Here is a 14,112-nt window from a genome sequence, read left to right as displayed (position 1 = left end):
CGTTTCGTGAGAATGAAGTTGAAGACACCACTGCAGCTGTACTTATTATTATTATTATACGCATTCCCGCGTTGAAGTGTAGCAGCAGTATGCTGCGTCCACAGCTTCGCTTATGCAGAATGGCTTGGGTGAGAGGAGAGGGGAGAGAAAGCAACAAGGCAACCAACATCTATGAAATTGGCCACAATAACATGAAGAGAACCAACCATTACCTACATATGCATGATTGCACAAGAATGGGGACGACAAAATATAATGGCTATAATCATTGTGCCACAAAACCGGTACACAGGAGATCTGTCGACAATGTAACGAAACATAAAACTCAGTTACTCAATACAGGTTCCACTAAATTACAAGAGAACAACGCTACAACGTTAGAATTGCTGCTAAATTATCGCAAGTGTAGAGAACGAGTCAAATGAAAACCATGAACAGACTGTCCCGAAGTTATTTTGGGAACAAACTGTACTACATGTACTTGCTGATACTGACGCTGACGGAACACGAATTTGAGTTGAATACTCACGAAGTCTTGTACATGTACATCATTATGCGCCGGTGTTGTGGAGTAAGCAGGTACGTCAGTCACCAATCCATCTTCAGCTCCACGCTCGCTTCAGCAGAATGTTGCAGCTGTACTTATGGTTGCTAATTATGGTGGTACAGACACACCTGACAATATGACGGTAAACACACGCCTGCCCACTACTGGCACACGCTCTCTAGGCTGCATTCCTTTGTCAACGACTGTAAATCAGAAGAATATCTACATGTCCATGCATATTATGCTGTTGTAAGGTTTGCTGCTTACCAATGACTTTCATATTCTTCCTTCCTGTGCTCCATGACTGGCATCATCGGCTAAATTGTGGGCTGCGGTGAATTTCACAGATCTCAATGGATGGAATACGGGTAAGTAACTAGAAGTGACGCGCTTCTTTGATATCTGTTTTGTTCTGCTTTGTCACAATTAGTAGCTGCCAGAGGAAGGGATATGATATGGGTGTGTATTGGTTTTCTTGTGTCAAGTTGATAAGAAGCATGTCTTTTCGTTTAATTATTATGAAATGACGAGGCACTTGGGATGGGTTGGCCCGCGGCGTAATTTTTTATTGACGTAATCTTCTCTAAGACGCACGCCCTGAGAGTCTTTCGGAAAGTTTTACCTCGTGCACTTGGCTGGGCTTTGCATTACAAGGTCGGTGCCCAGCACGTGCTCTCATACTGCTCTGCGGCAAAATGCACGTTTTTCTGAAAAAGGTGACGTCAACAAAAAATTCCGCCGCGGGCGGGGGTATCTGCAGATTGTGCAGAAGAGATGCGGAGTTGCACACTCTTGTTTATCCACTCTTGGTATTACTTAGTAGTTATTACTTGTGTGGTTGCTATTATGTACATGTATGACCAGGACATTTGCTGTATAGTTGGATGTTTAGCAGCATGCAAAGAGTGAGGCATGACTCAAGGTGCCAATTTTTGTCCAGCATCTCTGTGCCCTCTTTCACTTTTGCTTTTCCTGTGTGTGTGTGTGTGTGTGTGTGTGCGCGCGCGCGTGCGTGCGTGTGTGTGTGCTATATGCCTGTGGACATTTGTTCAGATTTATCAGAGTGTGTACGCATCCAGTCTGGTAAGTGCCATATCGTGTCCAGGATCTCTGAAAGCTGTTCTCTTTGCTTTGCACAGATGTAGAACTATGGCTGGTGCTCCCTGTTATCGTGTGCATATTACCCATCAGAAGTCAGAATTTTCGATTACCACTATGTGTGTTTCATGCTATGCTATTATGTGATCATCTGGTTCTGTGAGTGCCTGGGTGGAATTTTCTTAGTCTTGGACTATTTCCGTATGCCTACGTTGTTCTTGATTTTTAAGAAATATGATGGTAGCTAAATAACAGAGAAACACACGACACTCTTTTTCTTACATATCGATCATAGCGAGAGGGTTTGGAGGACAATAGAACCGAAAGAATTCTACCACCTACCCCAGAGCATTACAAATCAAGGACCTTACGCAGGATAGCTGCCGAACCAAGGAGAGAATTATTTTGCAATTCAGACACAGAGCAGCAGCTGGTGATACCTATGGTGTCAATGTATCCTAGCAGCTGTTTGCAAACAGTGCCCGAAGTTCCAACTACCACAGGAACAATGTGAGTTTCAACTTGCCATAACCGATGGACTTTGCAAGCAAGAAGTAGAATCGTGGTGACATGGTGAAACAAACGAAAATTGTCACATTATTATGGCTGCCGGTTTTCAACGCTTTTGCTTATTTCTTTTGTGTGTATTTGTTTGCATGCATACGTGCGTGCGTTTCTGTGTGCTATATGACCGGGACATTTGTTCAATGCTTGATGGTGGCCTCTTTCCAGCGGACGTATTTTGTAAGTAACTTTGATAGCTGTTCTGTGTATTTACCGTGAAAAATGCCGGTGTTGTGCCCAATCAATCAATTTTGTAAGACTAGGATGGGTTTTATAGAAGCGGATGATAATTTACCGTCAAAGACGCCTTCAGCTGTTCTTGTTTTTAAGGACAGGTGCTTGAGTGAAGTCAGTGATTGATGAAGGTACTGGTGGTTTGTTCTAAGTACAGTGCTGCCATGTCAAAATTGTCCCAGTGTATATGTACATAGCAGAGCCACTATCTAACACACAGCCTGGCCGCACAACATTGCCAGGGCATTGTAGTACCCAGCACTAGTTTCCAGTAGGATGAATTCCATTGACAAGCACTGTAGTACCTTGTGCCTTGTGCCCCCCCCCCCCCCCCAATTCATCACTGCTGGTGTCTCCAGGCGAGGAAGTCCGTTCTTGGATGTATGTTGAATACCGTCCAGTGACAAAAGCTCTAAAGGTGATAATAAAATACACAGTGCAGGTGGGACATGGATACGCATTGCGCTAGAATTAAACCACATGCATGAAGAAGACATTTGATTAGAAGTTGACACTAGCGTTGCAACACATACATGGATAATGATAGATTGACACCCGTCAATGGGCTGAAAGAGATGAACAATTTTTTTGCGTAGGCGGAGGAAGTACATGGTTGCATGGTGAAGCATATGCACACCTGCCAGTTCACGTGTTTTGATCGTGCTACTTGCAGTACCTTAAAACAACGGAAATGTACAGGGGCGTCGCACATGGTACGGTCACTACGGTATTGACCGTACCACTATTTGCCCCAAGTCCCACTGAATCAATAAAATGCACTGATTTGGGCTCTAAATTCCAAAATATTTGGCTCAGCCATCCCATATTAATTATAATTCCCCCACGAGTAAATTGTACTTCAGATGGCTAACCGTACCACACTAAAATACCTTCCGACGCCCCTGATGTATCATCCAAACCTTCATGTACATTTATGCAGAGTTATACTTGTGAGTGTACTGTATAGTGTACATCACATTTTCCGTCCTTATCTGCACTGAAAAGATCCAGCCTAGACTGTTCTTAAAAATTGGTGAAATTTTAGCCTGGCCGTTCTTCGGCGCTCTGTTCTTCGGTTCCCGACAGTATTGTAGTAGTGTCGCACCTATCACTCTAAAATCAGAGGGGAGAGCGTTCCAGAGAATGCTTCCCCGAAACATCATGGTCGATCGTCCCGCAGGCCCACGAAGAAAGGGAACTTGAAGCAAGTTCGACACTTGTCCCCGTGTGGTGCGCTGATCTTCCGGAACAGTCTGTGGCGGCGTTCGTGTGAATATTTGTTGAAGAAGGGGGCTACATGACGTGTTAATGCATCGATGAACAAATAAGACAATTTTGTGTGTATATGTATGTGGTAGACTAACAATGCTGAGCAGAGAGAGCAGCGGGGCAGTTGGAGTCAAGAGCCACTGTTGCAAGGTGGTACGGATGCAAGCCTTGAACATCTTTTCAAGCTGACCAAGCACGTGTGCGCTAAGTCCTGGAAAGAAACTGTTTGAACCATAACACAGCTGGGAAAGGATCATGCTCAGGAGCCACGTTCGCCGCAACAAGATGTTACGAGTTACGACAATTGGTCCACCAACGTGATCAGATTAAATCAAGTCAGCGAGTGCGACAAAATAGCATAAAAGTGACAAGGAGTACTGAGACATTCAGCAACCTGACACCTAGCTGGAACACTTCTCCAAGGCGCAAGCTGGTGTCGACATTGTCTGTGTCACCGAATTCAAGTATCTGGGTTCGGTAATTCACAGCGGCGGCCGTTCATCCTGCAATGTTGACTCCCGCATTGCGAATGCCTCTCAAGCGTGTGGCGCTTTGCAAAAGTCCATCTTTGGCAACAAGCACCTGGACCTTCACATCAAGAGGTGTGTGTTCAACGCCTGTGTCTTGTCGCTCTTGCTGTACGGTTCGGAGTGTAGGACGCCTTTTCAACGGGATTTACAGTGGCTCTCTCTCTCTCTTCCCCCACCGATGCATCCTCTCGATCATGGGAGTGTCTCGCCAAGAATGCTGGGATGACCACATCACCAATCACCAACTACGTGTGAGGTGGGGTGATCCCGACACCATCCGCACGAAGGTGGAGAACCGCCGCGTTGAATGGCTCGGACATGTTGCTCGGATGGAGGACCACCTTCTGCCGAAGCAAGTTCTCTTTGGCACGCTTCCGTCGCGTCGCCCAGCTCATGGCCCTCGTCGGCGCTGGAAGGATTGTATTATGTCTGACCTTCGTTCTTGCGGTCTCGAGGGGGAATGGCGAGCTGAATGCGAGTCGCGTTCCACCTGGCGCTTGGCGTACTCAGCACCGGTAGATGCCCAGCATCCTCCCCCTCCCGTCACATGCTACACCTGCGGCCGACTGTTTGCACGCCCCAGTGATCGCGCTTGCCACAAGTGTAAGATTGAGCGTGCGAAGCCGGTTGCGGAGCAAAAGGGTGCGTGTCAGTGTGGAGAGTGTGGCCGTTGGCTGAGGTCCCGTGGAGGTCTGGCAAGGCACAAGTGTACTTACCCCCAGTCAGCAGTCGGTGCGCCCCTGCCGCTGCCTGCTTCTCCGCTGTGCTGCGTCGCTCACTGCCGGGCTTGTGACCGCTGCTTTGCGTCTACACATGGCCGCGCCCGTCATCGCTGCTCACGGACTTGTAGTCGTCCGACCGTTCAGGACCGTCAGGGTTTCACATGTGTTTGCGCCTGCTCCCGCCAATTTCGCTTACCGTATCACCTGGATCGTCACAGGGCTGTGTGCTCCTCCTCTCTCTCAGCTGACCCTCCGGGGCCCACGTAACCTTCATGGCAGTGGTTCAACAGGACAGGACAGGACAGGTGTGTGTATGTGTGTGTGTGTGTGTGTGTGTGTGTGTGTGTGTGTGTGTGTATGTGTGTCCCATATGGTGCAGTGGTATGTGCAGCGATTTCCAATCGATAGATTGCGGGTTCGATTCCCGACGATTATGGTCACACACGTCTTTCTTCTCTTTCTCAGACTCTTCCTGACTTTTCTTTCATTCTCCTGGGTGGTTACCAAAAGCCAGTGCATGCCGGAGTATGTGGTGTGATGTGTGTGCGGGAAAAAAAAAGAAAAAAAAAAGAAAAAATGAAAAAGACCAAAAAAGGGATTCACTGGCCAGAAAATGTCACTCCAAATAGCTGTATGGTGTAGACCAGGCTGAATAGTGACGGTCAATTCTTCAGCCTTGCAAGCTGTTGAATGGTGTAACCCCAGCACAAGTTGCTGTGGCTTCTGCCGTAGCATTGCTACCATCGCCTCCGGCGATGGGCGTCAAAGGTCAAAGGTCAAAGGTGTGTGTATGGAAAAAGACCAAAAAGTAGGGATTCACTGGCCAGAAAAAGCCACTTCATAGCTGTGTGGTGTAGACCAGGCTGAATAGTGGCGGTCAATTCTTCAGCCTTGCAAGCTGTTGAATGGTACAATACCAGCACAAGCTGCTATGGCTTCTGCCGTAGCATCGCTATCATCGCCTCCGGCGATGGGCGTCCAATGGTCCAATGGTGTGTGTGTGTGTATGTGTGTGATGTGTATGTCTGTATGTGCGTGTGTGCGTGTGTGTGTGTGTGTGCGTGCGTGTGTGTGTGTGTGTGTGTGTGTGTGTGTGTGTGCGCGCGTGTGTACGTGTGTGTGTTTGTGTGCGTGCCCGCGCATGCGTGCATGCTATATGCCTGTGAACCTTAAATTTTGTTCTATGGTTGAATGTGGTGACTACGCAGATGGAGTTGCTTGTTGATTTTTATTGCATAATGCACACATGTATCCAAGGTGGGTTTATTAGTGAATGGTAGTGTTTGGTTTCTTTAGTAGAACACTGTAAGTACAGTCGTGGCCAAAGAAATCCAACCAAACTATTCAAAAGTAGCGCAGTACAGTCAAACCTCGTTAGGACGAACTTAAAGGGACTGAACAAATTTGTTTGTCTTATCGGGAGTTCTTCTTATCCAGATCTGAAAAAATCGATATGCATAATCATAATTGTATTTACTTCAAGTACGTGAAGGTGCATGCTGTGGTACATGGGAAGCATGTTATTCTTACCATAAGCCAGAAACAGGTAAGTGCAATGACAAAGTGCAATGAATCACTACTGTGTCGAAAGTTCGTATAAGACACTGACTATTTGTTCAAAACACGCTTGAAAACAATTTGCACTGTACGTACAATATGGCCTCGTCTATTGAAAAAAAAGAAGAAAAAGGCAGCCAGCGCACGCGCACGCTTGTGGACCGAACGTTCGTACTACATGTACATGACCACACTGATTTTGTTCAAATCACACTTGAAAATAGCTCGTCTTCGCGAAAGTTCGCTGTACAGAAGTTCGTCGAAAACGAATAATTTTGACTTGAATTGATGCCTGTATATCCATTTCAATTACAGTAAAACCTGTGACTAACGACCACCCCTTGGGGCCAGAGAAAGCGGTCTTTAGTGGCAGGTGGTCCTTGGTTAGAGGTTTGCACGGCACAACCATAATATGAATGTCAGACTGTCCGTGCCGGGCGAAGTGGTCTGTAGTACCAGACTGGTTGCTAGTCACGGTCGTCTTTAGTTACAGGTTTTACTGTACATCATGCACTGTCCAAGAACCTCTCTGACGACCATAGGGGCCGGCCGTAAGGACTTTGGCGCTGATTTCGGCTCACGGGTTTGATTTCTTTGTCCATGACGATGTCATAGGCATACCTACAAGTATATGCATATTGTAGTGTTGTAAGGTTTGTTGCTTACCATGACTTTCATCTTCTTCTTTTTGTGTTCCATGACTGGGATCATCGGCTAAATTGTGGCTTGCGGTGAATTGTGCAGGTCTCAGAATTAGAAAGAATCGTAAGTAACTAGGAGTGATGTGGTTCTTTGATATCTGTTCTATTCTGCTTGGTCACAATTAGTAGCTGTCAGAGGAAGGGACCTTATATAGGTGTGTGTGTTGGTCTTCTTGTGTCAAGCTGATAAGAAGAATATCTTTTCGTTTCGGGCGAATGAAGTTGAAAACACCACTGCAGCTGTACTTATGGTTGATAAATATGGTGGTAAAGACACACCTGGCAATATGGCGGTAAACACACGCCTGCCCACACACGCTCTCTAGGCTGCATTCCTTTGTCAACGACTGTAAATCAATAGCCAGTTGAGTCATATGTCCAAGATTCCTTTTGAGTCTCTCTCCCCTCTCACGGGGAGACCCATGTGACCAGTTTTGGCATTGAGCAACACGCACAAGTACAAGTGTGTGGGTGTGTGTGTGTTTGTGTATGTGCTTGTATATATGTGTGTGTGTGTTTGTGTCTGTGCCAGCTAGTTCGGTTGGTGGGTACCCTTATGCCAGATAGTGTTGGGCCTGTTGCCAGCGGGCTTGGCTGCTTGAAGGTGTATTGTTGTACCTACCACCTTTGTTGGTTTCAGGGTTCATATACTTTCTAATTTGAAGTATACATACCTGTTAACCATGGACTGCTTGTGGCTAGATTAACTCTTGTGTAATCAATGGTGCTAGTGAAGCATATATCGGGTCCACTGTGATTTAGCCACCCACACTAGCAGCAAGTATTACCTTCACTGGGGGCAGGGGTACCTGCAGTTGGATCCCGGTTCGGATACCCTGATGCCGTCAATCCTTTTTCTGCACCTTGTCCCCACCCGGTTACTGAGGTGTGGTGAGCCAAGTGGGATCATTTCAAGTCCACCCTAGTTTGGGGATTTCAGAAGGTGTCGGCCGTTGGGCGGTTCAATGGCCAATTGAGTCATCTTTCCAAGATTCCTTTTGAGTCTCTCTCCCCTCTCCCGGGGAGACCCATGTGACCAGCTTTGGCAGTGAGCAACAAGTACAAGTACAAGTGTGTGTGTGTGTGTGCGCGTGTGTGTATGTGTGTGTGTGTGTGTGTGTGTGTGTGTGTGTGTGTGTGTGTGCATGTGTGTGTGTGTGTGTGTGTGTGTGTGTGCATGTGTGCGTGTGTGCATGTGTGCGTGTGTGCGTTTGTGTGGGTGCCCGGGCATGCGTGCGTGCTATATGCCTGTGAACAATAAATTTTGTTCTACGGTTGAATGTGGTGACTACGCAGATGGAGTTGCTTGTTGATTTTTATTGCATAATGCACACATGTACCCAAGGTGGGGTTATTAGTGAATGGTAGTGTTTGGTTTCTTTAGTAGAACACTGTAAGTACAGTCGTTGCCAAAGAAATCCAACCAAACTATTCAAAAGTAGCGCAGTATATCCATTTCAACTGCAGTAAAACCTGTGAGTAACGACCACGCCCTGGGGCCAGAGAAAGCGGTCTTTAGTGGCAGGTGGTCCTTAGTTAGAGGTTTGCCTGGCACAACCATAATGTGAATGTCAGACTGTCCGTGCCTGGCAAAGTGGTCTGTAGTACCAGACTGGTCGCTAGTCAGGGTGGTCTTTAGTTACAGGTTTTACTGTACATCATGCACTGTCCAAGAACCTCTCTGACGACCATAAGGCCACACGTTTTTATTTCTATGTTTCTCGTCACCTGAAAATCTAAAAACATATGCGAGAGGTGGAAAAAAATAAAAAATGACCGAAAAATAAAAAAAAGTTTATCAGACCTTTGTTCACACTAAAATCCACCAATACACCATGCAAAATAGCATCCATAGTTAGCAACTAGTATGTGGTAGGAGCTTCTGTCACAATCTGTGCATGTGCAGCTAGATTGCGCACAATAATTGGTGACCTCGCATCATGTGTCGCGCAGGCCAGGCCACATTATGTACATGTGCATGAGTGTGCTGGTCCCCACATGCACAGTCAGTGCAGCACATTTTTTTCTTTTTTTTCCTCCAGACTCCTGAGTCGTATGCGCGCGTGTGACGAGAAACATAGATATAAAAACGTGTGGCCTAAGGGCTTTGGCGCTGATTTTGGCTCACGGGTTTGATTTCTCTGTCCACGACGATGTCATAGGCATACCCACATGTATATACATATTGTAGTGGTGTAAGGTTTGTTGCTTACCAATGACTTTCATCTTCTTCTTTTTGTGTTCCATGACTGGGATCATCGGCTAAATTGTGGCCTGCGGTGAATTTTGCAGTGGTCAGAATTTAGCAGAATCGTAAGTAACTAGGAGTGATGCGGTTCTTTGATATCTGTTTTATTCTGCTTGGTCACAATAAGTAGCTGTCAGAGAAAGGGACCTTATATAGGTGTGTGTGTGTTGGTCTTCTTGTGTCAAGCTGATAAGAAGCATATTTTTTCGTTTCGGGAGAATGAAGTTGAATACACCACTGCAGCTGTACTTATGGTTGATAAATATGGTGGTAAAGACACACCTGGCAATTTGGCGATAAACACACGCCTGCCCACACACGCTCTCTAGGCTGCATTCCTTTGTCAATGACGGTAAATCAATAGCCAGTTGAGTCTCTCTCCCCTCTCACGAGGAGACCTGTGTGACCAGTTTTGGCAGTGAGCAACAAGTACAAGTACAAGTGTGTGTGTGTTTGTGTGTGTTTGTGTATGTGATTGTATATATATATATATATGTGCGTGTGTCTGGGTTTGTGTTTGCGTGTGTGTGTGTGTGTGTGTGTGTGTGTGTGTGTGTGTGTGTGTGCGTGTGTGTACGTGTGCGTGTGTGTGTGTAGTGTGTGTGTGTGCGTGTGTGCGTGTGTGTGCTTTTGTGTGCGTGCCCGCGCATGCGTGCGTGCTATATGCCTGTGAACTTTAAATTTTGTTCTATGGTTGAATGTGGTGACTACGCAGATGGAGTTTCTTGTTGATTTTTATTGCATAATGCAGACATGTACCCAAGGTGGGTTTATTAGTGAATGGTAGTGTTTGGTTTCTTTAGTAGAACACTGTAAGTACAGTCGTGGCCAAAGAAATCCAACCAAACTATTCAAAAGTAGCGCAGCACAGTCAAACCTCGTTAGGACGAACTTCAAGGGACTGAACAAATTTGTTTGTCTGATCGGGAGTTCTTCTTATCCAGATCCGACAAAAAATCGATATGCATAATCATACTTGTATTTACGTGAAGGTGCATGCTGTGGTACATGGGAAGCATGTTATTCTTACCATAAGCCAGAAACAGGTAAGTGCAATGACAAAGTGCAATGAATCACAACTGTGCCGAAAGTTCGTATAAGACACTGACTATTTGTTCAAAACACGCTTGAAAACAATTTGCACTGTACGTACAATATGGCCTCGTCTATTGAAAAAAAAGAAGAAAAAGGCAGCCAGCGCAAGAGCACGCTTGTGGACCGAACGTTCGTACTACATGTACATGACCACACTGATTTTGTTCGAATCACACTTGAAAATAGCTCGTCTTCGCGAAAGTTCGCTGTACAGAAGTTCGTCGAAAACGAATAATTTTGACTTGAATTGATGCCTGGCCAACCATAGGATTAGCCTTAGTTTGTATTAATGGAAAGTTCGCCTTATCAGTGTTCGTCCTAACGAGGTTTGACTGTATATCCATTTCAATTACAGTAAAACCTGTGACTAACGACCACCGCTTGGGGCCAGAGAAAGCGGTCTTTAGTGGCAGGTGGTCCTTGGTTAGAGGTTTGCACGGCACAACCATAATATGAATGTCAGACTGTCCATGCCTGGCGAAGTGGTCTGTAGTACCAGGCTGGTCGCTAGTCACAGTGGTCTTTAGTTACAGGTTTTACTGTACATCATGCACTGTCCAAGAACCTCTCTGACGACCATAGGGGCCGGCCGTAAGGGCTTTGGCGCTGATTTCGGCTCACGGGCAGTTTGATTTCTTTGTCCACGACGATGTCATAGGCATACCTACATGTATATACATATTGTAGTGGTGTAAGGTTTGTTGCTTACCAATGACTTTCATCTTCTTCTTTTTGTGTTCCATGACTGGGATCATCGACTAAATTGTGGCCTGCGGGGAATTTTGCAGGCCTCAGAAGTCGAAGAACTCGTAAGTAACTAGAAGTGATGTGGTTCTTTGATATCTGTTTTATTCTGCTTGTTCACAATTAGTAGCTGTCAGAGAAAGGGACCTGATATAGGTGTGTGTTGGTCTCCTTGTGTCAAGCTGCTGATAAGAAGCATATATTTTATTCTTTTCGTTTCGGGAGCATGAAGTTGAAGACACCACTGCAGTTGTACTTATGGTTGCTAATTATGGTGGTAAAGACACACCTGACAATATGGCGGTAAACACACGTCTACTGGCACACGCTCTCTAGGCTGCATTCCTTTGCCAACGACTGTAAATCAGAAGCATATCTACATGTGCATGCATATTATGCTGTTGTAAGGTTTGCTGCTTACCAATGACTTTCATATTATTCCTTGTGCTCCATGACTGGCATCATCGGCTAAATTGTGGCCTGCGGTGAATTTCACAGACCTCAATGGATGGAATACGGGTAAGTAACTAGAAGTGACGCGCTTCTTTGATATCTGTTTTGTTCTGCTTTGTCACAATTAGTAGCGGCCAGTGGGAGGGATATGATATGGGTGTGTATTGGTCTGCTTGTGTCAAGTTGATAAGAAGCATGTCTTTTCGTTTTATTATTATGAAATGACGAGGCACTTGCAGCTTTGAACGCTTTTGCTTATTCCTTTGTGTGCGTGCGTGCGTGCAGTTTCCTTCCTTATCTGCAAAAAGATCCAGTCTAAACCGCTCTTAAAAATTGGTGAAATTGTAGCCTGGCCCTTCTTCGGCGCTCTGTTCTTTGTTGCCCAACAGTATTGTAGTAGTATTACCAAGAGTAGATAAACAAGAGTGTGCAACTCCGGGATGGGTTTGCCCGCGGCGTACTGTTTTATTGACGTAATCTTTTCTAAGACGCACGCCCTGAGAGTCTTTCGGAAAGTATTACCTCGTGCACTTGGCTGGGCTTTACATTACAAGGTCGGTGCCCAGCACGTGCTCTCATACTGCTCTGCGGCAAAATGCACGTTTTTCTGAAAAAAGGTGACGTCAACAAAAAATTCCTCCGCGGGCGGGGTATGTGCAGATTGTGCAGAAGAGATGCGGAGTTGCACACTCTTGTTTATCTACTCTTGGTATTACTTATTAGTTATTACTTGTGTGGTTGCTATTATGTACATGTATGACCAGGACATTTGCTGTATAGTTGGATGTTTAGCAGCATGCAAAGAGTGAGGCATGACTCAAGGTGCCAATTTTTGTCCAGCATCTCTGTGTGCTCTTTCACTTTTGTTTTTCCTGTGTGTGTGTGTGTGTGTGTGTGTGTGTGTGTGTGTGTGTGTGTGTGTGTGTGTGTGTGTGTGTGTGCTATATGCCTGTGGACATTTGTTCAGACTTCGCAGATTGAGGACGCGTCCAGTCGGGTAAGTGCCATATTGTGTCCAGGATCTCTGAAAGCTGTTCTCTTTGCTTTGCACAGATGTAAAACTATAGCTGGTGGTCCCTGTTATCGTGTGCATATTACCCATCAGAAGTCAGAATTTTCGATAACCACTCTGTGTGTTTTATGCTATGCTATTATGTAATCATCTGGTTCTGTGAGTGCCTGGGTGGAATTTGCTTAGTCTTGGAGCATTTCAGTCTGCCTACGTTGTTCTTGATTTGTAAGAAATATGATGGTAGGTAAACAACAGAGAGAAACACACGACACTCTTTTTCTTACATATCGATCATAGGAAACACGGGAGGGTTTGAAGGACAATAGGACCAAAAGAACTCTACCACCTACCCCAGAGCATTACAAATCAAGGACCTAACGCAGGATAGCTGCCGAGCCAAGGAGAGAATTAATTTGCAATTCAGACACAGAGCAGCAGCTGGTGATACCTATGGTGTCAATGTATCCTAGCAGCTGTTTGCAAACAGTGCCCGAAGTTCCAACTACCACAGGAACAATGTGAGTTTCAACCTGCCATAACTGATGGACTTTGCAAGCAAGAAGTAGAATCGTAGTGAAATGGTGAAACAAACGAACGTCGTCACATTGTTATGGCTGCCGGTTTTCAACGCTTTTGCTTATTCCTTTTGTGTGTATTTGTTTGCATGCATACGTGCGTGCGTGCGTTTTTGTGTGCTATATGACCGGGACATTTGTTCAATGCTTGATGGTGGCCTCTTTCCAGCGGAAGTATTTTGTAAGTAACTTTGATAGCTGTTCTGTGTATTTACCATGAAAAATGCCGGTGTTGTGCCCAATCAATCAATTTTGTAAGACAAGGATGGGTTTTATAGAAGCGGATGATAGTTTACCGTCAAAGACGTCTTCAGCTGTTCTTGTTTTTAAGGGGGCAGCCTACCCATAAATTTCATATGGCATTCAATTGACCGTAACTTAGGTGTTTCTTAATGGATTTGAGTGAAATTTTAACCACACACTCCTGCCACTATGCTGGCCCTCAGGACATGATTTACAGGTTCTTGCGCCTCACGGACAGGCTTTCCAGGCCAGAAAAACTCAAATTTCCGGCATAGTGCCACGTTGTGCGAGCCACCCAGGAGCCAAACAAATGCATTTACAATTTTTTCACATTTTCGTGCCCATTCTGTCCGTGCGCGGGACCCAAACCTAAAACAAGTCCAGAAGCAGCCATGGGTGTCGGGGTAGGGCCCCTCAACGTGGCCCTGGAATCTGTCATAACGGAACAAGTGGGCGTTCTCGCACAGACTCTCACAGACCCAAGTCAATTTTTGAATTTTTTATAGGTTTAGCACGTGCT

General features: G+C 45.6%; 1 protein-coding gene across 1 annotated transcript; it reads left to right on the top strand.

Annotated features, from left to right (window-relative positions):
• The first annotated feature begins 900 nt into the window (after positions 1-900).
• Positions 901-13,675, top strand: LOC135820822 (uncharacterized). Its single transcript, XM_065333864.1, has 8 exons — positions 901-915; positions 1,601-1,630; positions 2,378-2,389; positions 7,266-7,286; positions 9,515-9,535; positions 11,354-11,374; positions 11,808-11,828; positions 12,730-13,675. The coding sequence occupies exons 1-8, from the start codon at positions 901-903 to the stop codon at positions 12,919-12,921; spliced, it is 333 nt and encodes a 110-aa protein (XP_065189936.1). The 3' UTR covers positions 12,922-13,675.
• The last annotated feature ends 437 nt before the right edge of the window (positions 13,676-14,112 follow it).

Source organism: Sycon ciliatum, chromosome 7 (genome assembly GCF_964019385.1).
Source record: "Sycon ciliatum chromosome 7, ocSycCili1.1, whole genome shotgun sequence".
Lineage (NCBI taxonomy): Eukaryota > Metazoa > Porifera > Calcarea > Leucosolenida > Sycettidae > Sycon > Sycon ciliatum.
Note: the sequence above shows the minus strand (reverse complement) of the source record. Positions and strands in the feature narration are given on the sequence as shown.